Source organism: Ochotona curzoniae, unplaced genomic scaffold (genome assembly GCF_017591425.1).
Source record: "Ochotona curzoniae isolate NIBS_2020 unplaced genomic scaffold, NIBS_Ocur_1.0 contig_2723, whole genome shotgun sequence".
NCBI classification, from domain to species: Eukaryota; Metazoa; Chordata; class Mammalia; order Lagomorpha; family Ochotonidae; genus Ochotona; species Ochotona curzoniae.
In genome coordinates this window covers 12147360-12170897 of record NW_024465573.1, presented here as the reverse complement: position 1 = coordinate 12170897, position 23538 = coordinate 12147360, and the positions used below count along the sequence as shown (strand labels likewise).

At 37.6% G+C, this 23538-nt stretch overlaps 1 protein-coding gene across 2 annotated transcripts in view; it reads right to left on the bottom strand.

The window, feature by feature from the left end:
- DYNC2H1 (dynein cytoplasmic 2 heavy chain 1) overlaps nucleotides 1-23538 on the bottom strand; it is a 251035-nt gene that overhangs the window by 143252 nt on the left and 84245 nt on the right. For both annotated transcript variants that reach the window (XM_040976872.1, XM_040976873.1), the window contains exons 40-52: nucleotides 22695-22824; nucleotides 20955-21110; nucleotides 19412-19671; nucleotides 17757-18003; nucleotides 16749-16900; nucleotides 15647-15791; nucleotides 13023-13125; nucleotides 12108-12275; nucleotides 10672-10802; nucleotides 7887-8135; nucleotides 7267-7375; nucleotides 4019-4132; nucleotides 3312-3454 (exon numbers count right to left, since the gene is read on the bottom strand). In XM_040976872.1, the coding sequence (XP_040832806.1) occupies nucleotides 3312-3454; nucleotides 4019-4132; nucleotides 7267-7375; nucleotides 7887-8135; nucleotides 10672-10802; nucleotides 12108-12275; nucleotides 13023-13125; nucleotides 15647-15791; nucleotides 16749-16900; nucleotides 17757-18003; nucleotides 19412-19671; nucleotides 20955-21110; nucleotides 22695-22824 (2107 nt within the window). The remainder of the gene's footprint in view (nucleotides 1-3311; nucleotides 3455-4018; nucleotides 4133-7266; nucleotides 7376-7886; nucleotides 8136-10671; nucleotides 10803-12107; nucleotides 12276-13022; nucleotides 13126-15646; nucleotides 15792-16748; nucleotides 16901-17756; nucleotides 18004-19411; nucleotides 19672-20954; nucleotides 21111-22694; nucleotides 22825-23538) is intronic.

Here is a 23538-nt window from a genome sequence, read left to right as displayed (position 1 = left end):
AATAAATCTCATCTTCAAACATCCCACTCTTGTCTTCCCAGCTCACATCCTCCAACCATCCATAGTTCTCAGACTCTACCAAACTTACAACCTAGTAATTCAGTTACCTTTGCATTGTTATGTACTATTTTCCTCATTTATCTCTTAACTTAATTTCAGCAAAGCATCATAATTATATTCTCTTAGTCTCAATTTTTTTACCAGTCTCATGTCTCATCATAACCAAACTGTAAACCCCAAAATTGGTTAAACACAAGGCACTTATATATACCAGATCTGCACAACGAGTGGGACTTTAAAAGCTGATAGAAATGAGACAGCATGGTGGTGCAGCACTCTAGTCCTCTGCCTGCAGTGCCAGTATCCTATAGGATGTAGGTTCGAGTCCCTGCTGTTCCACTTTCAATTCAGCTCTCTTCTAATGGCCTGGAAAAGCAGCATAAAATGGCCTGAAGCTTGGGTCCCTGCATCCATGTGGGAAAGTCAGATCCAGGTCCTGGCTCCCAGCTTTGGACCTGCCCAGCTCTGATCATTGCAGCCATTTGCAGAATGAACCGGTACATGGAAATTCTCTCTCTATCTTTTCCTCTGTAACTTTCAAGTAAAACAAAGTTTTCCCAATTCTTATTGATGAAGGGGGAAAAAACTGTGCTGATTGGGCTCAACTGAACTTCACACCTGAAGAGAAATGTTATATTATCACACGCCATTCTCCTAGACTTTCTCTCTTCACTCCTACAAACTACTATTTTGTATTTCCTCATATCTTTTCAAGCCCTTCAAAATTTCCTCCTTTATGCTTAATTTTAATTGAAAATCCTTCTTCTTGTTTCACTGAAAACATACACTCGGAATAAAACTTTCTAATATAGCACAACTGCCCACTCACTTTACCTGTGTGCCTCTATTCTGCTTTCTTCCTTATTGCTAAGGATGATTCCCATTTGCATCCTTTACTCATTATCTGTTCAGTACTCTCTACTGGTTTAGTAAATCATCCTAGCAGCATTTGAACGTGCTATCATTTGTCCCAGATTTTTAAAGATTTATTTATTTTTATTGGAAATTCAGATACAGAGAGAGAAGAGACAGAAACAAGAATCTTCCATCCAATGGAAGATCCGGCCATGATGTCCAGAGCTGCGCTGATCTGAAGCCAGGAGCCAGGAGCTTCTTCCAGGTCTCCCATGTATGTTCAGGGTCCCAAGGCTTTGGGCTATCCTCAACCAATTTCCCATGCCACAAGCACTGTAGCTGGATGGAAAGTGGAACATCCAGGATATGAACCAGTGCCCATATGGGATCCTGGCACGTGCAAGGTGAGGACTTTAGCCATTAGGTCATGCCAGGCCCTCATCCCAGTTTTTTAAAAATGCACTTTTAGCCCTACTCCCTCCACTTATGGACTCATCTCACATTTCTCCTCTAAACAAAATTCTGCAAGAGTTGATCATTTTCACTGTGTCCCATTCTCCCTTCTTACTCTCTGAAATATACTCCAATGTAGCTTTTTACAGTAACTGCAATGGAGTTTTTTCAAAGTCACCAACAACCTCCACATTGCTAAATCCAATGAGCAATTCCTAATACTTATTTACTTTCCTGTGTCATAGTTCATCAATCATCCCTTTGAAATGTTTCCTTTCCTGGACTTCTAGAATACCATGCTCTCCTTGTCTTCCTCTAATCTCCCCAGTAGTTCCTTTTCATCTCTCCAGCATTTTGATGTTAATGCACCTCAAGGCTTAATCCTTGAATCTGCTCTTAAATAGCCACAGAAACCCACTTGCTCATGCTAGTTCTCCTAGATTTACATTAGTCCTATAATCCACCAATTTTTTTCTGTATGCGCTTCACTTCTGGAACTCCAGACTCATATCAAAATACTTTTTCAACTTTGTCACTATCTTACATCTCATACATAACACATTCAGAACAGAAAGCTTCCTGTGGTTTTTTTCTTTGTTTGTTTGTTTTTTCCCCTTCATGGGAGTTTATTTCCCAGCCAGAGAAAGAGAAGCAGGGGAATTCCTCTGGCAGACACCAGTTGAGGACAGGACAGGATGGAGCGAGGCCTAGGCAACAGCTCCCAGCTGAGGGCATTTGGTCCCAGGTTGGTCTAGGCCGGGTCCAGGGAGGACCTGCCTGAGGATGCTGGCCTGAGAGCCAGGATGGAGGTGCAGGCTGGCCAGCCCACAGGACAGAAGGTGGGAGGCAATAAATACACTTCCTAGCAGGCTGCCCTCAGAGGTCTCCTCTATCACAGTTAAGGGTCATTTCATACTTCCAGCTGTTCAAACCAAAAGAGCTGGCAGTAGTCTTGACTCTTTAAACTCTATGAGACCATATTATAACTTGCCAACAAGTCCTACTGTATCTAATGTGAAACATAACCATAATCAAAACATTTCTCTCCATCTCCTTGCTATAATCCTTCTCTTTCTCTGACCTGGATTACTGCAGTAGTTTGTACTGCTTCTACCTTGGTCCTGTAGTCTATTTCAACCAAGAAAACAGAGCAATCCAACTGAAATATGAGTCAAAACAATTTTACTCAAATGCCTGCACAGTAAATTCTCAGGAAAAGCTAAAATCCTTCCAGGGGTTTACACAGCACCACACTAATTGGCTTCTTTCTCCTCTCATCTCATCTCCAACAACGCTCCCTCCTCAGTCACTCTTCCCTGAGGTAAGTGACTTCCTGATGATCCTAAAGGCACCAAGCATGATCTGACACTAAGATCTTCACCTAGAAAACTTCCTCACCAGTCCTTGCAACAAGAACATGAACTCCAAGAGAACATGAATTTATATCTGCTTTTTCTCCTCCCGGTTGAATCCTCCCCATATAGGACAGTGCATGTAATAAGCATGTAACTACTTCTTCTTAGTGAATGCCACTTATTTAAATAGCATCCTCAGGCCAAATTACTGCATCTTTAACTGCTTACTAAAACAAGTACAATCTCATCATGTCTTGTGACTCAAATTATATTTCTCAGTTTTGATCATGAATGACACTAATCTGCATACCATTCAAAGAAATAATGTTAAAAGTTACTAGTCAGATGAGACAAAAATAAAAAGTATTTCTGTGGCTACACAATTAAAGACATTATCCCTCACACTAAAATTCTATACTCAACTAAACTATCATTCAGGAACAAGAAATTAAAGATAGTTCCAAACATAAGACAGGCATTCAGCATCATAACAAGGTTATATTGTAAATAAAAGTAAGTTGTAAAAATCAAATACTACAAAAGTAAAATGTGTTTTTCTCTTATTTTCACATTAAATATGCAACTTACTTTCTTCATACTGGTATCTGACCAACCATCCATCCACAACACTTGGCATTTCTTATGCAAAGCTGGATTACTCTCACAGTTTATTATGAAGTTTAAATTTGCAGAATCCATTATCAAGACAATATGCAAGTTTTGTTGAATTCCTATAAAATACATTAAAAGATAATAATCTTAGCAATGTATAAAATAAAAAACAGATTAGGAGCTCCCTACCTGGTCTGGTTCCACCACATCCTGATCTAGCTGTCTCCACAGGTTCTGGTCCCACCATGCCCCTTAAGACTTCACAACCTTGTATCCATCAGTGTCTAACATAGTCTCACCCAAAATGTCTAGAATACAGACAACTGATTCTATATTAATAAAGGCTACTCACTTTTCAAAAATAGTACAATTATTCCATAAGATAACATTGGTTCTCACTTTGCCTCATGAAAACAAAGGAAATAAAATAAGTATTCCAAAACCCTAAATTACTACACTTTCTTCATTCCCCTTTGACGAAATCTTACCGAAGTGTTTTTATTACAGCTAAGCTATAAATTAATACATTACTTTCCAAAACTCTAAAAAAGAAAAAAGGAATAAAAATCAACTGAACCCATTATTTGAGATGTTTTAGCAACCCAATGAGAAAAGGCAAACGAAATGCATTTACTTCACATAAGTCAGAGTTTGAACTGACTAGTGAATTCTGTGCTACTTACTGTATGTAAAATAATTGAAAACTGGTCCGAAAAAGCCATCCTGCGAAGCTTGATCTTTAAGAGGCAACAGCAAGGGCTCCAATTCTTCAAGTGTATAGAGGCCAGGGACTTCACCTACACAAACACATTAAATTTCCTTTTAAAATTTTGATTGTACTACAGTTATTCAACACATAACAATCAACTCTTATTTTATTTCTTTCCGAATACATATAAACCCTATCACCTTGGCTGACTACAACTTCTTACAGTTTTAAGTTGACAAACCTGAAACACTTAACCTAAGCAAGCTATTCCACAGAGTTCACACTGTGGCCTCTACGAGCCTTTACACATCCTGCTCCCACATTCATTCTTAGGGCTTTATGATCTAGCATCATAAATATAACAGGATATTGTCTCTTCCCAGAACTTATACCCAGAATCTTCATCTATCCTTCGTCTTTCCAATATTACAATTTACCAAAAGAGGTACTGCTTTGCTAATCCCCACGTCCAGGAGCCCTCCCCGTGCAATTCAGTAAGCATCTTGCCTCACTCGTTACACCACCAACTTACCACATGACTTAACAGTGAGTTAACTATTTCCCTCCCCTTTCCAATTGGACTCTGAGTATCCAAAGGACAAATATTTCATAATACTCAAAATTAAACCCTAAGAAATCTTACCTAAGTATCCTGAACATAAATATGTGTTAGGTGATGAACGAACAAATGAATAAATAAACCTCAGGATGAAATCGGATCTAGCCCATGCCCCTCTTCTACACAATTAAGTTGAGTAAGATCACAACTTTGACAACAGTGGGCCTGGTTATGTCATGTTCACTACCACAAATCCAGCTTTTAGAAATTTGCCTCACAGGGCCTGGCGTGATAGCCTAGTGCCTAAATTCTCATCTTGCAACCACTGGGATCCCACATGAATGCTGGTTCGAGTCCCAGCTGCTCCACTTCCCATCCAGCTCCCTGCTTGTGGTCTGGGAAGGCAGTCGAGGATAGCTCAAAGCCTTGGGACCCTGAACTCATGTGGGAGACCCAGAAAAGAAGCCTGGTTCCTGGCTTCGGATCGGCTCTGACCATTGTGGCCACTTGGGGAATGAAACAAAAGATAAAAGATCTTTCCCTCTATATCTCCTCTCTATAAACCTGTCTTTCTAATAAAGTATGCAAATCTCTTTAAAAAAACTGACCTACGTATAAATTACGCACACTTTTTTCCCATTCTTCTGAAACTAAGATTAAGATTTATTTTTTTGCTTAATCTCCAAAGGATTGCATTCTTGTAGGGCTTACTTATAATCTGATACCTTCCGATTCCTGCAAAACCAGGAGGCACCAGACAACTCTATGACCCAAACTTACATATACTCTAACACATACACAGAGACATACATACATATATTGATTACATTTTAGAGAAAAAGATTCTGAAATACAATAGACAAAGTTTTACAGAATACTTCTTAACATAATATCTTGATAAAAGATTAGCTCACATTAAGAATAATTATTAGATTAAAACTTATCTGAACATTTTCTTTCACAAAAAATAAAAACAAAACAAAAATCGTATCTAAGTTATCACTTTACATCAGTCAACCCGAACAAGGGCTCCATCTAGTGGCAATTTGGGAAATATGCAGGAATATATTCCTTAAAAATTGAAAGACTATGTTATAAAATGGCCACACTCCACAGTAGTACCACTTTCAAAGAAACTGACCTACCACCGATCCAAGCAGAGTCCTGGTCATTACTGCTCATAAGGACACCAATGTGTAGATATCACCACATGAGTTAAATATTTTCTTGGAGCATAGTTAAGTTCTAGAAAAGACTATTTCACCTCACAATCTAACATGATACTAAACAGTTATAAAATTTGACTTGAGCATACAGTTCATGCTACTGTACTTGACTTTACATAAAAGCATCCACACAATTAAAAAAGAAATATTGTGGTCTAAATTTAAGCTATCTCATACCAATTCTACTAACAAGGATTAATCATTATAAAAAGATCCTGATAAAGTTCATAATTGTCTAGAAAAAGAAGAGCTATAGTACATCTGCAGGTATTCTTTCCAAGAAAATTCTAGAAACGTCAGTTGACTTCAACAACTGGCTAGCAGCAAGATTTCCTGGGGCAGAGCCCTGGGGAACAGCAGGTTAAAACCCAAGAGCAGTCAGGCAATGACTCTGCCCAGAGGAGGCAGGATCAGTGCAAGCCTTCATAGCCACACGCATCCCCAGCGCAGAGGCCTGGCTTAGCAGAGTATGGGTGGTGACAGTAAACCATGAGCATTAAACACTGTTAGCACCTCGGGTGATCTTAATGTGAAATTATAGTTTAAGCTGCTGGGCAACAGAAATGGATTCAGTGATTACTATAAATTCTCAGGAAAATACAAGACTCACATCAGTAAGGCACAATGGAAATCACTATTTCCAAACAATAAAAACCTTGAAAAAGTAAAACAGTAAATATACTTCAAAATTTCATAAATTTAAATGCTCACAGTTTACATATAATTTCTAGAAATAATGTATTTTAAAACAGTCTCTTTCCAGTGATATTTTTCTGTAACACAGATAGAAAAATCATACTTTTTTTAAAAAAAGACTATCATAAATAATAATCAATAGCTGATTGATTCTAATCAACTAAAGATATAGAACGAACATTTTTCCAGATGCTATACATACATACATACCTACCATATATGATGAATAAAGTATGGCACTAATCCATGTAACACTACAGAATTTAATGTATGTGCCATATTTAGGCATTCATTATCTACACTCAGGCTTATACTGACGGAGATAAAATTTTAAACAGTATAATTAAAAACAACACTAGATGTTTCTTACTTCCATGAGCTAAATTCCTAATGACCCTAGAATATTACATCAAAGGGTGTGGCATACTTCGAATAAGTAGTGGTTGAGGATTTTCCCAGAGGTATTAGGAAACAGCATACTCATAATGAATTAGAGGATCATGTTTTCTGCATATCTGCCAATATTTAATGTGAACAACTTCTACATAATTTTAAAATTCATATTCTTATAAAAATGGAGGTTCTCGATCTTCTGTCATGTACATGTTTAAATGTATGTCAAACCTTAGGAAAACCAATGCCACAAGTTCTCTGAAACACAAATTAATTTTATATAAAATTCTATGTAAATACTTTTTCATTCTTACTTTTATTTTCTCTTAATAGAAATTGCCAACATACCTGAGGACAAAAGGCTATTGATCATCTCTAGAAATGCAGGATGTACAAACTGATAATCCTCAAGAAGCAAAACTACCTGCTGTGCTTCAATTCCTGCAAGATGCAGCACCTGCAAAAGAGAAATATTTTGTTTCTTTTAATTATCTTTAGTATGGGTGAAAGTTATTGTTCTCTCTGTAAATTACACCATTATCTTAGATTTATTTATACTTGAATAATCAAAATTAAAAATAAAACTTTGGATATAACGTTTGCAAAGTGAATTCAACCCATAAAAAAAGTTAACATGAAGAAACTTTTGATTATTTTCCTAGGATATTAAATCAAAAGTCAGAGGACCATTTTACCACATTTTCAAATATTTCCTCTGTAATCCCATTCTTTTATATGTCATTCATCTCCAACTGGCATCCCTTAACTGGCATAGTCAAGACCTACATGTTCTAACAGCGATCTCTTTCCTATTCGCAGATAAATAATACTCTTCTACTAGTCAAGGAAAATAATCAGCAAGTTAGCATAAAGACAATATTCTATATTATTTCCTTAAAGGTAATAAAAGTCACTTAGAAGAATAGCAAATATGAATTAAAATAAAGCAAAGATCGTGAGCAACTCACATGTTTGAGATCATTTTTGAACTGCTTCAGTTCATACCCTCTGGAAATCTTTGGAGAAAACAGTACCGCTCCATGCATATGACTGACTAAAGAAGTGATGGCCCGACGGCCCACGCCACTGCGTCCTGCTAACAGGAGGGATCCTCCGGGGATACTCAGCACTCTGTCTATCCTAGACAAATACTCCAGGACTTCTTGGAAAAGTAAAATGTCTAAATTCTGGTTATCTCGTCCATAATGAATAAGACCCTTTAAAAAATCACAAAAAAATTCTACAATTAATATGAATCTTCATCATATCATTGAAGTATTACTTACCTACATTAAAATATTTGACACATTCAAGAAGAGGTAAAACGATTACATATCTGATTTATCTAGCCTGTAACCCAGCTATAAAGAATGCTCTAAGGAAAAACTCATGAAGTCGCACAACATCAGTCATTCTGAAAATCAATTGTTCTTGAACACTGATAAAATCAATGAAAAGCAGCATCATGAGATAGGCTAATAATAAAAATCTCATGACATCCAATTTCTTTAAATGTTACAAATCAGTGGGCATCAGTAGAGGGACTGTAGGGGCTCCCTACTGGGCTGCTGCTGCCAGTGAGCATGAGAGCTGGGACTAGGGCCAAACCAAGCTGGGCAGGGTTACAAAATCCATTGGCCTGCATGTGAGCTGCTTTAGGGGAAGAGCCAGGCTGGGCTAAGCAATCACATCCACTGGGAAGGTATGAGCCAGAATAAGTGTAGGTTAGTCTGGCTTGGCTGCAGCATCAGCTGGCAAGTGCTAGGAATGGGTTTAGGCTCTGCCAAGCTAGACAGCAGAACCACCTGGAAAGTGCAGAAGCAGGACTGGAAGTGGGCACAGTAGGGAAACTGTAATTACCTCTCTGATGAGCTATAGCTCCCAATGGTGAGCATGAGAACCAGGGGCAGGGGCAGGCCTAGAAGGACACGCAGTGGGTAGCACCTTCCAGCCTGAGTGTGGACTGGCTGGTGGTTAGGTTGTGCTGAGCTTTGATGAGTATGAGAGCCGAACGGGATGTGTCACGGACTGAGCCAGTCTGCTGCACATACCAGCATGTGCAGGAAACAGGGCTGGGTACAGATCTAGTCAGGGCTATGGAGGGTCACTCCAACCAGACTGCAGTTTCCGCTGGTGTGCACGAAAGCTAAGTGTGTCCTGGGCAGCGTTAGGCTGGACCACAGCATCAACGGTTTGCATATGAGATGGGGCTGGGGACAGAACTAACCCAACAACTGCAACCACCAGTATGTGTGTAGGCTGATATGGGTGATGAACTGAGCCAGATCTCACACTGGCTGGAATACACAGGAGTCAGGTCTGGGGCTATTCAGGTGAGGCTTCTTTGGAGATCCCCACAACTGGATCACTGGACTCAGAACTCCAATCACAATGAAAATCAAAGGATCTGTGGTCTGAATGGGGTGTGCCCGAGTCAGAACCCTATTCCCTTGTTGCTGAGGCCTGTGCAGTAGACAGCATGCCCAGCTGCTCCTGGAGGACATGACAACCAGTTCATTGAGGCCTGCAGAGGATGTCTAGTACCACAGAGGAAAGAACAAATTGGACGGCTCTCCAGGTCAAGCTCTGACAGCGAGTGTCTGGGTGAGTAGAGACTCTAAGTTGAACTATGTCAGCAAAGGGACTTTGGAAGGATTTCCTCAACCTTGGAACCAGAAAATCAACAGCATCTCAGAATTAACAAAACCACTTGACCAGTACCCTCGAAATATACTCCACATCAGGGACCCTGGGATGTCATCGGGCAGCCACATCCCATGCCTAGGAACTGATGCGATTTGGCTGGGAACAGCCCTCTCCCCTTCTCTCCCTGCTTTTTCCAGAAAGGGGGAAAAAAATGATTTGAGGCAGTTGTCTCATCCACTTTCCCCTATTCCTCGATCTGCCTCAACCTAATGGTGGTCCACAGGGGCATGCGTCCCTTTCAACTATGTAAACATCATCAATAATAAAAGAAATAAAAGGAAAAAAGAAAAAAAAACAGTGGGCATGAATCAAAAATATTTTCTGAACTCTAGAATATCTAGTGCCTAAAAAATCTCCTGTGAACTCTTGCTCTTTAACACTGCATAGGAATTCATCAAAAGCTCACATAGCCACCATGTCCTGCCAGGAACCAAATGATGGAATATAGGAAAAAAGAAAACACAGTTCATTTTCATCATTTCTTACTTTGCAAATTCTATTACAGGCAAATCAATGAAAATAAAACTTTTCCTGATACAAAATCTATGCTTTCATGATGACTAGTACAATTTGAAGCAGCCATATGTAATACTGTTGATTGTAGCAAAACTTGAGAAAGACAAGCTATCGGAAGATCACTAAGACAGAGCTACCCAAAGCTGCAGGGACCAGCAGCACCAGTGTAATCCCTGGCCTGCTAGAAACTCAGCTGTTCAGGGTCTCAGCTAGTCAATCTGAAAGTCTAGATACAACTCGGGAGTCAATATATTTCTTACTTCTCCAAGTGACTCTGATGCCCACAAAAGCATGGGTGCCTCTACCGCAACATGCAATACCTTCTTCCAGCTTATATCTTAGCAATTTTATTCACATTTATGAAATCACATGTGCATCTCATGACATCAGTCACAATGGAACAAATCCCAAAGGCAAAAACCAACTTTGCCTATTCCATGATCTTTTATTTCCATGCACTCAAAATGCCTATGATAAATATTTTTAAGATAATCGTGAATAAATTGCAACTAAAATTAATTCATGCAATACCTTTTTAATAACATCCTTCAGATCTGCAGAGTTTAGTTTTCCAAGTGGTTTCCCATGGGGAGGTAATGGTTGTCCTGGAGCTGCCCTTGCTCCTGCATTATGTCGTGCTCCCCATGTAACATAGAAACTATCTGCAAAATTTCACGATATTTGTAAATGCATTGCTTAGCATATTTCAGTTCAAACAAGGTGATTTCCAGAAAGAGCCAGAATAACAGTTAATATATAAAGACTAAGATGCAACATCAAACACTGCCAGAGAACTAAGTGAAACAGAGAGAGAGACACAACACACACAGACGTCTTCCATCCACTGACCACTCCCCACAAAGCTGGAACTGAAATAAGCCAAAGCCAAACGCCTGCAACTTCATCTGGGTCATGCAGGAGTACCTGGAACTCAGGTACTTCACCACCACCCACTACCTCCAAGGGAGTGCAACAGCAGGAAGCTACAATCAGAAGCAGAGCCACAACTGCAGGAGAAGCACTCCAAAACTGGGAGGCAGACAACCCAAGCAGCATCTTGCCCCTTTGCCAAACGCCTGACCAATTCCTATTCTTTACATTCCCCTTGCCCACCTTTCTTTCTTTCCAAATAAGCTGGCTATTTTCAAAATACCTACATCCAGCTTGTTTCATTGTACTGCTTCTCCAGTCTCCACATAAAATTGCTAAATATAAAATAATGTATATAAATTGATAAACAAAACTCAAAGCCTGTCCTTGAAAGAAAAAAGGTTTTATTAATATCAACAGAACTAGTGGCCCTTTGGGCAATGAAGTGACAGACTATCTATCTCTCTCTCTCTCTTTCTCTCTCTCTCTCTCTCTCCCCTTCTCACCCATCCTCCCTCCCTTATTCCTTCTCTGTCACTCTGCCTTTCAACACTTCAGTTAGCAGCTTATCCCACTACACCAAAGCACCAGCCCCTGAAATTTATATTACATACTTACTTCCACATTTTTCAAAATGCAAATTCATTATCAACTTGTAATATTTTCAAATGCAAAACAGCTACCGTCACTAAATAATGTTATATTTTGGGTTTTTTTTTAACAAGGATAAAGCCAGAAACAAGATTATATAAGACATTCTATACTAGTGACATTATGCATAATAACTGAAAAAAGGACAATCATTATTTTTAAGCAATTTGTCATTATATTTAAATATGTTATCTCAATGCTTTTACATATCATATGTATACACCTGCTATATACATATATATATATATATAAAACAATTACTGTCATTATATTTTAAATGGAGTAACAATATTGAAACATGTCATAAAGGTCGAAGCAGAGAAAAGTAACATTAAAATTGTCCAGTTATACTTGTTTTGGCAAATGATTCCATACTACTGGTAAAAAAAAAGCACTTTTCAAGTATTCATGACAATTACATATTTATATAAATTCCATTGTATTACCTGCCATATTATCTAATATGTCTGAGCCCCAATCTCCTTGAAGCACAGCTGTTAAAATGCTGTCAAAGACATGCAGTTCCTTTGCGCCAACAATCTTGTCCCGGAATAAGCGCCGTGCTTCATACGCTACAATTTCTAACACATAATCTAGTGGGTGATTTGAGGATCCTGAAAAAGGTAACACACACCTTGATTGCAGCATCACTCAAAAATGTCAAAAGCCATGTGTAATACACTAGAAAGAAAAGGCAAAATCTACATACCATAGTTTTGGCATCAGGTAGAAGACAAGGGGAAAAAAGTTAAAATTTGTTTTTAATATATTAGTACATACTTATGATTACTTAAAAGGCTATCATATCTACTTGTGTAACAAAAACATCCATTTCAAACCTAAAACACAGTTTACTAGGGGCTGGGACAGGTGAGATTTGAGATTTGAAAATCAGTATCAAAACATACTTGAGTAAAGGTAAAATGTTAAGCTATTCCACAGAACAGAAAGGCACCTATCGCCCATGGTAAAGAAAAATGAAGGGTCAACTGCCTGGGATGCTTTGGTTTATGGTTTATCTATTTAAATATTACATGATACCCCATAAAATGGGTAGATATTTCTCATTAATTCAAAATTTATAAAATATTTCAAAAACATTAAAATTTAAAAATATTTATCAATTAATATATGTAATATGTGTTTTGGCTTCAAAGGCGAATTTCATTTTTTTTAACATCAGACTTTTAACTGTGACAATCACAAATAGCTTAGAAGAATAAATACAATCTTATCATTTAATAGTGATATTTCTATCAATATTATAATTTATTGTAGTGTAATTACGATTATACTTACTAAAATATTTACATTACAAATAAAATATATAATATATGTGTAGACACATCAGCAAAACTTACCTCCTTCTAAATCATATCTAAACAAGCCAAGAACCCACTGAGTAAGAATGCAAGGAGTGAAGAAATAGTGACTATAATCATCAACTGTAAATTTGGCTCGCACCTGGGAAGGAAAATACAGTAAGTAATCTACCCTCTTCTTAAACACATAATTAAAATCAAGCAACAGACTCTCAGTCACTGTAGACTCCTAAGAGAAACCAACTTCAGTCTGAGAGTGAAATTTAATTGATTTCTGTAGGTATCTTATATATTCTATTTTATGCAGCTAAGAATATTATTCTTGGGGTGGGTGTTTGGTACAATGATTAAAGTTATCTAGGATGCCTGCATAATTACCTAGAACTGGTTCCATTTCTGCTTCCAGCTTCCTGCTAATGTGTGGAACGGGAGGCAGTGAATAATGGCTCAAGTAGTTAGACCCTTGCTACCCATGTGGGAAAATCAGACCAAATCCCTGGCTTCCAGCTTCAACCTGGCCCAGTCTCAGCTTTTGAAAACATGTGGAAAGCAAATAAATAGATGAAAGATGTCTTTCTTTTTCCCCACTACTACCAGCCTTTCAATGTATGAACACACTTTCAAGATATTATTTTAAGAGGGATCCATGGTTTTCTACAGATTGCCAAAACTGATCCATGACAAAAATAATAAATAAAATTTAAAAGGTTAAAATTCCTGCTTTTAAAAAATAATTAACAAAAGCTTTATAAAATGATGGCCACAATTTCAAGATATTCACAAGTCTAGATAAGACCTATCTCCCAATAGTAAAAAACTAGAGTGTTATCTTACGCTCTAGAAGTCCCTGAACAAATCAAGGTATCACTCTTTAATACACAGCCAGTAAACAGCATGTCTTTCTACACTTTCGAGAAGAGAGAGCCTTTACTTTTAATCTGATCTTGATTGTCTAACATCTGGATTAATTTAAAAAGATGGCACAGTGGTTAAGGTCCTCGCCTTGCACGCCCGGGATCCCATATGGGCGCCGGTTCTAATCCCGGCAGCCCTGCATCCCTTCCAGCTCCCTGCCTGTGGCCCGGGAAAGCAGTCAAGGACGGCCCAAGGCTTTGGGACCCTGCACCCGCGTGGGAGACCCAGAAGAGGATCCTGGCTTCGGACTGGCTCAGCTCCAGCCGTTGCGGCCACCTGGGGAGTGAATCATCGGACAGAAGATCTTCCTCTCTGTCTCTCCTCTCTGAATATCCGCCTTTCCAATAAAAATGAAATAAATCTTTAAAAAAAAGAGAAAAAACATTGTTAATTTTCAAATTACTTTTTTTAAAAGATTTACTTATTTATACAGAGATAAGGTGAGACAGAGAGAGAGACAGAGCTCCCCAAATGGCCACAATGGTGTAGTTGAGCCATCCCAAAGCCCAGAGCCAGGAGATGTCTCCAGGTTTCCCACATGAGTGGGGTTCAAGGACTTGAGCCATCCTCTGCTGCTTTCCCAGGGTGCTGGATCCGAACTGGAGCTGCAAGGACTAGAACTAGCGCTCATATGGGATGCCAACACCTACAGGTGGAGGATTAGCCTGTGAGCCACTGCAGCAGCCTCCAAATTACTTTTCTTTTTAAGCTTTATTTTACTCATTTGAAAACAAAGTGACAGAGATGGAGACATCTTCCCAACGAGAGAAACAGAGACAGAGAAACAAAGAGAGACCTCTGACCCACTGGTTAATCCACCAGATTGTTTCATCCAGGTCTACCAGGAAGTCCACGTAGGTCTCCTATATGGTTAGCAGGGGCTGAAGAACTTGAGCCAATTTCTGCCTTTCCAGGCACATTAGCAAAAACCTGGAACATAAGTTGAACAGCTGAGATTTAAAGCAGTGCTCTGGTATTGGATGCTAGTATCACAAGTGGTGGTTTAATGCCCGGCACCACAATATCCACCCCAACATCCACTTTATCAAGGAAGGATACTTTGGACATTTTATCATATGCAACAGGAAAAAAATAAATAAACATACATTAAAGACTACCACCCGTTTTCAATACTAGAGCAAAGAAACTGAAAAGAGTTAGTAGAAAGGTCTGGTTTTTGAAAAACAAGAACTCTGTTGTAATATGCCAAACTGTGGGGTTTTAAAATTTGGCTGTAGTTCCTAACTCCAGCTTCCTGCAATGCAGACTCCAGGAGAAAGCTGTGATAGCTCCAATAGCTGGGATTCTGTCAGCCACTTAGGCAGATCTTCACTGATTTTCTGACTTGAGGATTCGGTCAACCCAGCTCCAATCATTGCAGGCATCAGAGAAGTAAACCAACGGGAATAGAAAGGCTCTCTCACCCTACCTCTCATTTTCACTCTCTGTCTTGCAAATAAAAGAAAATATAAAATGGATGAATTACACAAAATTTGAGCTGCAAACAAAATAATCTGAATAACTCAATCAAGTGATTGATTCATTCAACAAGTAGGGACTGCCAGTTAGCTACTTTTCCAGAGGATACAACACAAAATAGGGAACACACTGCACCTCATAGAGTTTGCTCCCTAACAGAAAAGTCTGACTTCAACATGAAAGCAAATCCCAGGAACCAACTCTGCTATAGACATGAAGGCAGTCATTGAGAATATGAGCAGACACAAGAACTACAATATAATACATACCTGTTCATAAACTTGTACCATAGATCCTGCTAAAAGATAAATTTTTGATGAAGAACCCCAAATAGAATGATTCTTCAAATTTTTATGTATAATTGGTTCCAAATATGCTCCACAAATTGTTTGTAATTGCTCTCTCTCTGGGTAACTAAAAGGGGCAATACAGAAAAAAAGGTGAAATAAATTAATACTCTCAATTACTAGTTGTAACTAGTTTCAGCAACGGTTTTCAAACAGTGTTGCTCTAAGACATGGATATATTCAAGGCTTACCCAGAGTAGAAGCCCGGGTTCAAAGTCCCTATTCTAAACTTCAACCTAATTTGATCCCAAACAAACTTGTTCAAAAACTAAGGGGTCCCAAGAGAAGGTACTATTGTAATTCTTTAAAAAGACTGGTGTTTAAAAGTCCATATATCGTGAGAAAGGGCTAAAATGAAATTTTAACTTAAGAAAAAGCATTGTAAGTTAAATAAAATCACTATACAGGGTAAAAAGCCATCTCAAAAAAATAAAAATAGAAGTAGAACAACAAATAAAATCTGATTCTTCCAACCGACTTCAACAAAGCTTAGCTGATGACTAGGTGAGAACAGGAAGCATGAAAGTATAAAACAAAGGTTTCCTAAGGCAAAAAATGTAACAGAAAAAAAGCTGTGCCATATGAGAAAATTCAGGAATACCTGTAATAATTTTGGACAATGAGGATGGAAAGATGTGTTAGTACTGATGCCACCAGCTCTGAAATCACAAAATTCCTCCTGTTCACGTCTGAATTTTCTTTCTAGTTCCCTTTGCAGTATTTCTATTCAATGATACATACTCAAATCTGAAATGTATCATTCTGATTGTTGATTTTGGAATACAAACTATGAAAAACTGTTCTATTTCTTTACATATTTCTAACATATGAGAAGAATTCAAAACCTTTAACATCGTATATAATTGCCCATTTGAGGAAGGGAAGGAAAAATTGATCTGAGCTTAAGTTTGAGTACTTCTGTATTCTACTTTTTAAGTATTACTAATGGATACTTTTCATACAATACAGTCAGGTAAGATATTTCTTCAAACAATAAAAAATTGGTTAACATTAAGATACATACTCTACAGCACAAAGACGGACAATAGAAGTAAATCTGGAAGTAAGCTTGTGTCTTCCCAGTCTTCCTCCAGCTGACATGGAAGCCACAATTTGAATATTTTCCAGACCAACCCATTCTAAGTTTTCATCATAAAATCCTTGATATGTTAATACCTATTTGAAAATAAATGGATTTAAAAATTTTAGACATTAACTTTTTTATGACAAAACATTTTCCTGAAACTTTGAACATTTCCAAATACAACTATTATCCTCTACCTGGGTCAGAAATTAAAAATTGAAATACTTTAAAATCCTTCACCAAAAATAATACCACTCAAACCTCTTTTCAGTTAATGCCACCTGAATTATATTCATTTTTAAAATGCTTTTCAATCCATTGAAATTAAAATCTACATGACATTATAAATCTTGAAGCATTTATAAATAAAAGGAAACAACAGGAAAACAATGAAGAAAATACTTTGATTTTTAAGTAAGTGTTCTATCATACTCTACAGTTACTGTAGAGGAAATGTTAACAAATATGTGTAATGGCTTCAAAGAGTCATCCAGTGTGAAGGAAATAAGATAAAGGAGAAGAGCCTTTCCCTCTAAGCATGTGTAATCCTGAATCCTTACAGGTAATGCAGGTGATCAATGTGCAACATCAGTCAGAAAGAGGTATAACCAAGCCTGTGTATTGTCAAAATATAATGCAAAAACTTTCCTAATTTCACCATCATCTCCAACTCAGCTCCTTTTGTTTTGGGAATAAAGGGTGAGTAATAAAAGTCAAAATTGTTTAAATTTTCCCTGTAATATGCCATCTTGCTATAATATATACTAACTACTAAAGAAATGAATACCAAAGTAGATCTAGAACAAGACTGAAATGCTTGAGCAAGTTAATTTCCCCATGACACGTTATCTAAAGGGTAAAGCAGATTTATTTTCTGTATAAAACAAACAAAAAAGTTAATTAAATTGTTTTCAATCATACCAAAAGACATAAAGGGATAAGGCTTACCTGCTGTAGAAAAGCCACCAGAGTACTGGTACCCCATTTATCGAGCTTTGGAAGGTTGATATCTTTTAAGTACAACACGAGTCTTTCACAGTCTTTTGGTCTATATACTCGGCCAGTGTTAGTACTGATTACCATGCAAGTCTGGCTCAGTTTCTGCAGGAGATGTCGAGAAGTAGTTTGAGCACTACAGTGAACTACAGCAATTTCAGTGGAGCGGAGCTGGGAAAAGGCATACCTGAGCAGCATCCTACGAGAGACGCACAACAGATAATGCTGAAAATGCAACTAACAAGATTTCTTCTAATCAGTATAAAACATCTATTTTATCAGTACTTCAATTTCTAAACTATGTTTAAGGGGAAAAATAGTAATCATGTATACAGTTTCTATAATTATTAAGGTGCTATCTTTCAGACAGAAAAAGTAAATTCATATTTTCTGATATTCTGGCATTATTTTAAACGAAAAAATTAGAATTCTCAGAAATCACTCAATTGGAGATAATACAAAAAATACAGTCTATTTCTTCCTAAAGTTGAAAATAAGATTTCTTAATTTTTTTTATTGGAAAGGCAGATATACAGAGAAAAGATGATACAGAGAAAAAGATCTTCTGTCCGATAGTTCACTCCCCAAGTGACCGCAAAGCCGGAACTGAGCCAATCCAAAGCCAGGATCCAGGAACTTCTTCCAGGTCTCCCAATGTGGGTGCAGGGTCCCAAGGCTTTGGGCCGTCCTCAACTGCTTTCCCAGGCCACAAGCATGGAGCTGGATGGGAAGTGGAGCAGCCAGGATATGAATGGGCACCCTTATGGAATCCTGGTGCATGCAAGGCCAGGACTTTAGCCACTGGGCAACTGCATCAGCCCCCAAAACAAGATTTTTAAGCACTCCAGCTTGAGAAAATTATCATTCTCTGTTAGAAAGGTAAAATTAAAGATCATGACATTTATTTCCATAAACTATACTATGTGAGCACTCTAAAAACTCAGCTGAATTCCTTTCAATTAAAGATTATTTTTAAATGGAGAACTAATTTCAAGGTTGTACTTTATAACTAAAGCAGATTTCATTTTTGTTGTTGTTGAGATACTGTTTTAGTCCAGCACAGTAGCATAAACTGGTAGTATAGTCCCCTGTGGTACTGGCATCTCATACAGATCAAGATTCGAGTCTGCCTACTTCACTTTCAGTCTAGCTCCCAGCTGATGTGCCTGGGAAAGCAGCACAAGATGGCCCAAGTGCTTTAGCCCCTGTACTGATGGGGGAGACCAAGAGAAGGCTTTGGACTAGCCCACATCCCACCGTTGTGGTCATTTGGGGAGTGGACAAGCAAATGGAAGATCTCTATTTCTGTTGCTGTAACTGGTATTTCAAATAAATGAAATAAAATTTTTAAGAAGTAAAAACAGTTGATAAAATAAAAGTTTAAGGAACTATATTGTCACACCATTCTCTTTCTATTAGAAATCACCCAACCCAGCAGACAAAAGGACACATTCCTGACACCAGTCCTTACTTCTAGTACTAATGATCAAACAGCCCTCTAGGAACATGCAGATGCTAGCCTGACAAAAGGAACATAACAAGACCTTTTAAATCACTTAAAGGAAGGCATAAATTTTAAATGTACATCATTGTCAACGTTTTCTTACCCCTTGCCACATCCTTCTGGTCCTATTAGAATAAAAGGCTGCTTAGTATCAGAATTTAACCAAGGTTTGAAATAATCTAGACTCCGTTGCATGTCAGGGGTCTGAATGACTGGCAGAGTTTGGCAATTGCTGAAATCATCTGCGGTCAAGTTCTCTGGCTTCTTCAGGACATACGACGCTAACCGCCCTCTGCTGGCGTCGTAGTAGATGTCCAGGGGCTTCTGGGGGTCTGGAGGAGACTCCCGTGCCCAACTAAACACCTGCAGAGAACAAACTGCTAAGTTTCCAAGTAGAACAGAGTGTGTAACTTTTTTCAGTTCTTCAACGTAAATATCCCCAAAGTGAATCATCTTAATAAAAACTAGAGATCAAATGCTCTGAACTATGAAACAATTAACTATATTATAATTAGTGTTTTATCTCAGGTATTTCCTTCAAATTATCATTGATACAAAAAATAAAAATATATCTGGAAGACAATAATTTGTTGATTCTTACAAACCAATGTATAATTATATTAACTTCTGAGTTCTCACAAACATTCACACCACAAACAGGAAAACTGAAATCCTACATTTCCATCATATTCCACTGCTGTAATTCTCAACCTATTCAAGAAAGCACTATTTTTATATGTGTAGCTACAGTCACTAATGCTACCTCTTCGACACATTATTTTGAACTCGGTTAAAACAACGTTTGTGTGAGAGCAGTGCATGGTATCACACTGAATTATAACCGTGAGAAGCATCTGGTAATAGAAGCAAAAAGATAATCAAGAAAAGAAATTAAACCAAAAAAAAAAAAAAAAAAAAAAACCAATACTGTTACAGAGCAAATAAAATGAAAAAAAAAAAACTAAGATATAATGCTGAAACCAACACCCAAAGACATACATATTCAATTTTTCAACATTAGACAAAAGGAAGAAAATTCCTGATTTTATACAATTCAGCTTTATAAACAATTTGACTAAAATATATGCCTTACTTAGACCGGGAAATACATAACTATTCATCTATTCTAATATTCTTAATTGCTAAAGTCATTTTGCTTAAATTATTAATAAAAGACTACAGTATTCTAAGATTAAGTTTGGATTAAATAATTTCATTCATTCATATAGCTAATATTACATCATAAATTAGTTTTATGGAGAAAATAATTATACAATAGTAACAGTATACATATTATATATACAGTATATTTATATAGGTGTGCCATGGTTTCAGTTCCACCTCTATTTGCAATTCCAGTTTCGTGCTCATGTATATCCTATGAGGCAACAAATGATGGCTCAAGTAAATCTGGGTTCATGCCACACACGGGACACGCAAATTGAATTCCTGGCTCCTGGCTTTAAGGCCAAGCCTCAGCCACTGCAGGCATTTGAAAACTGGATCAAAATACTATATATATATACACACTATATTTGGGACAACCTACCTCTCTTCTGTGTTTTTCCTCTTTGTTTTTTTCTGTTTCTCTCTCTCTCTCCCATCACCTTTCAAATAAATAATTTTTCAAACACAAAAAAAATTACCTCTTTTGTGAATTCCAGACGTGATTTCATGTTCAGATTTCCACCAAGTCCCCTTATGAGACCAATAATAAATTGATCATGATCTTTGCACCCATGTAGATGTGATAAACCATTCATAACAGTACCAACCAAACTTGTTTCTACAACATAGTCATTCTGTTAATAGTATAAAGAGAAGACAAATAGTAACCAGTAAACCGAACTTCACACAAACTGCTATTAACTTTGCTTTCAAGGACTCTCTTTAAATTTATCCTTATATTCAAGTTGTGGAAAGTTCAAAAATACATTGTATATAAAGTAGTTACAAACAAGCATTCATTTCTATATATAAGAGTGTTGGGTGTTCATATAGATGCATGTTTCACTTTCATTTCTTTCTTATGAATAAAAGGGAAACTAGAGGTAAGAACTAGATTGATGGCACTGAAGGTGAAGGGCTGAGAAAAAGCAAACTTCAGTGAAAAACCATTTGGAGCTTTTTTGTAAGACCCAACGTTTAAACTGAAACTCTGGGATAAGCTGTAAAGTCATCCCACTCTGCTGCTCTGTGGGTAGCTCATACCAATACCAGTTACCACTTCCTCCACTACCCTCGCGTTGGGTAGTGAGTTGGGAAACAGGAGCTGTGTTTCTTCCCAGCTCCTTCTCTACCTCGCCCTCCCTTTTCTCAATGTCTCCCCCCTCCTTCTCTATCAAGATATTCACAGGGGAATGTAAACAGGGACTGAAAACCCAGTTCACGGATGTTCTAGGTTGCTACAGAAGCACAAATGACATAGCTCAGACAGAAGCCAGACTGATGGAAGTGCTTCCTATCGTGAGGCTTCCAAGGAAACCTATTTAATTAGCATCACTCCCAAATCACTATGAACCCGTTTTTCATTTCTATACAGTCAATAAAGGTGGCTGAATTAACAAAAATAATTTCTCTATGCTCATAAACTTTAATTCCAAACTATGAACTTCTACAGAAAATTTAGATGAACAGTCTAATGCTTTCAAAGAATAGTTGCTGTTTGTGTATGTTTATATTTCTGTGAAAGTAATAATATAAAATGTAAACTTTTTAAAAAATGTAACATAAGTGAAAATTCTCCATGGCTTTTGTCACATGCAAATCTATTCACACATGCTCTATCCCATGATCTCCTTTTGAAAACAACTCTAAACAATGGCAATATTTTTTCCATCTTCTTATGTTTTGGTCACATTTAAATATCAATTTTCCTCAATTAGATAAAGCTTTCTATAAGAAAAAGATTAATGTGTTAATGTTTACCTTAACCTCAAAGTCTAATAGACTGCCTGATATTCAATCAATTTTTGTGAAATAAAAAAATGTTTTATAACTACAAGTAATGCATTATCTTTTATAGTTTAGTATAAGCTTGATAATATTATTAACATGATAGCTATGTACTAGACTTATCTATGGACAATAGTCAAACAAAATGTGGCAGCAACATGGTTTTACTAGTATGTTAAAAGTCAAGGAATCAGGATATTTAGGTATGTCATGTAAAAACCATTTGTGGAGGGAAAATGAAAGTATTTTAACTGGCATAATGAAAGATAATAGCAAAAGATAAAGAAATACAGCAAAGACAATATCCACCTCTAACCCTACTTTTACATTGCAGCAAAACTCCGCCACAATGCAGTGAAAAGCAAGCACCACTCTTAATCACTTCACTTCCCTCTTCAATGATTAATCGTCCAACACACTATTTCACTTACCTGTTTCAGAACCCATTGTAAAGCCTTAGAAAAATAATCTCCAATCCAATTTTCAAGATTAGTCCTGTATTTATCAGGTTGATTCCTCAACCAAGATTTTATCAAAGAACTGAGATCTGTTGCTTCATCACTGAAACAGAGTTACAAAAAAACTTGAGAAATAATTTAGACGGGCCAGCACTGTGGGGAGAGGGGGAAGCTGCTGTCATCCCATATTTGAGTGCTGATTTCACGCTCAGATTTTTTGCTTCTGATCCCACTTCCAGCAGAAGACAGGCCAAGTGCCTGGGCTCCTGCCACTCATGTGCGGTCAGGAGGGAGTTCCTGGTTTCTGGCTTCTGCCTGAATCAGATCTAACGGTTAATTTACTTTGGAGAATGAAAAAGTGGACGGAAGAGCTCCCTGTAGTTATGCCTTTCAAATAAATAAATAATGAATGTCTTATAAAAAAAAAAAGAAACAGAAGAATTAATGCAGAAATAGTCAATCATTTTCAAATAAATTTCCACTTCAGCTAACATTATACAGTTATTAGCACACAAAAGCTTTGGCTTTAGCTACTTCCATATGTAAGTAACAATAGTATAGTTTATTTCACTATTAAATGATTCCATTTGTGGGCCCAGTACGATAGCGTAGGAGCTAACGTCCTCACCTAGCACACACCAGGGTCTCATATGTGTACCAGTTCTAATCCTGGCTGCTCTGCTTCCCATCCAGCTCCCTGCTTGTGGCCTAGAAAAGCTGTCCAGGACAGCCCAAAGCCTTGGGACCCTGCACCCATGTGGCAGACCCAGAAGAGACTCTGGATTCCTGGCTCCGGAATGGCTCAGTTCCAACCACG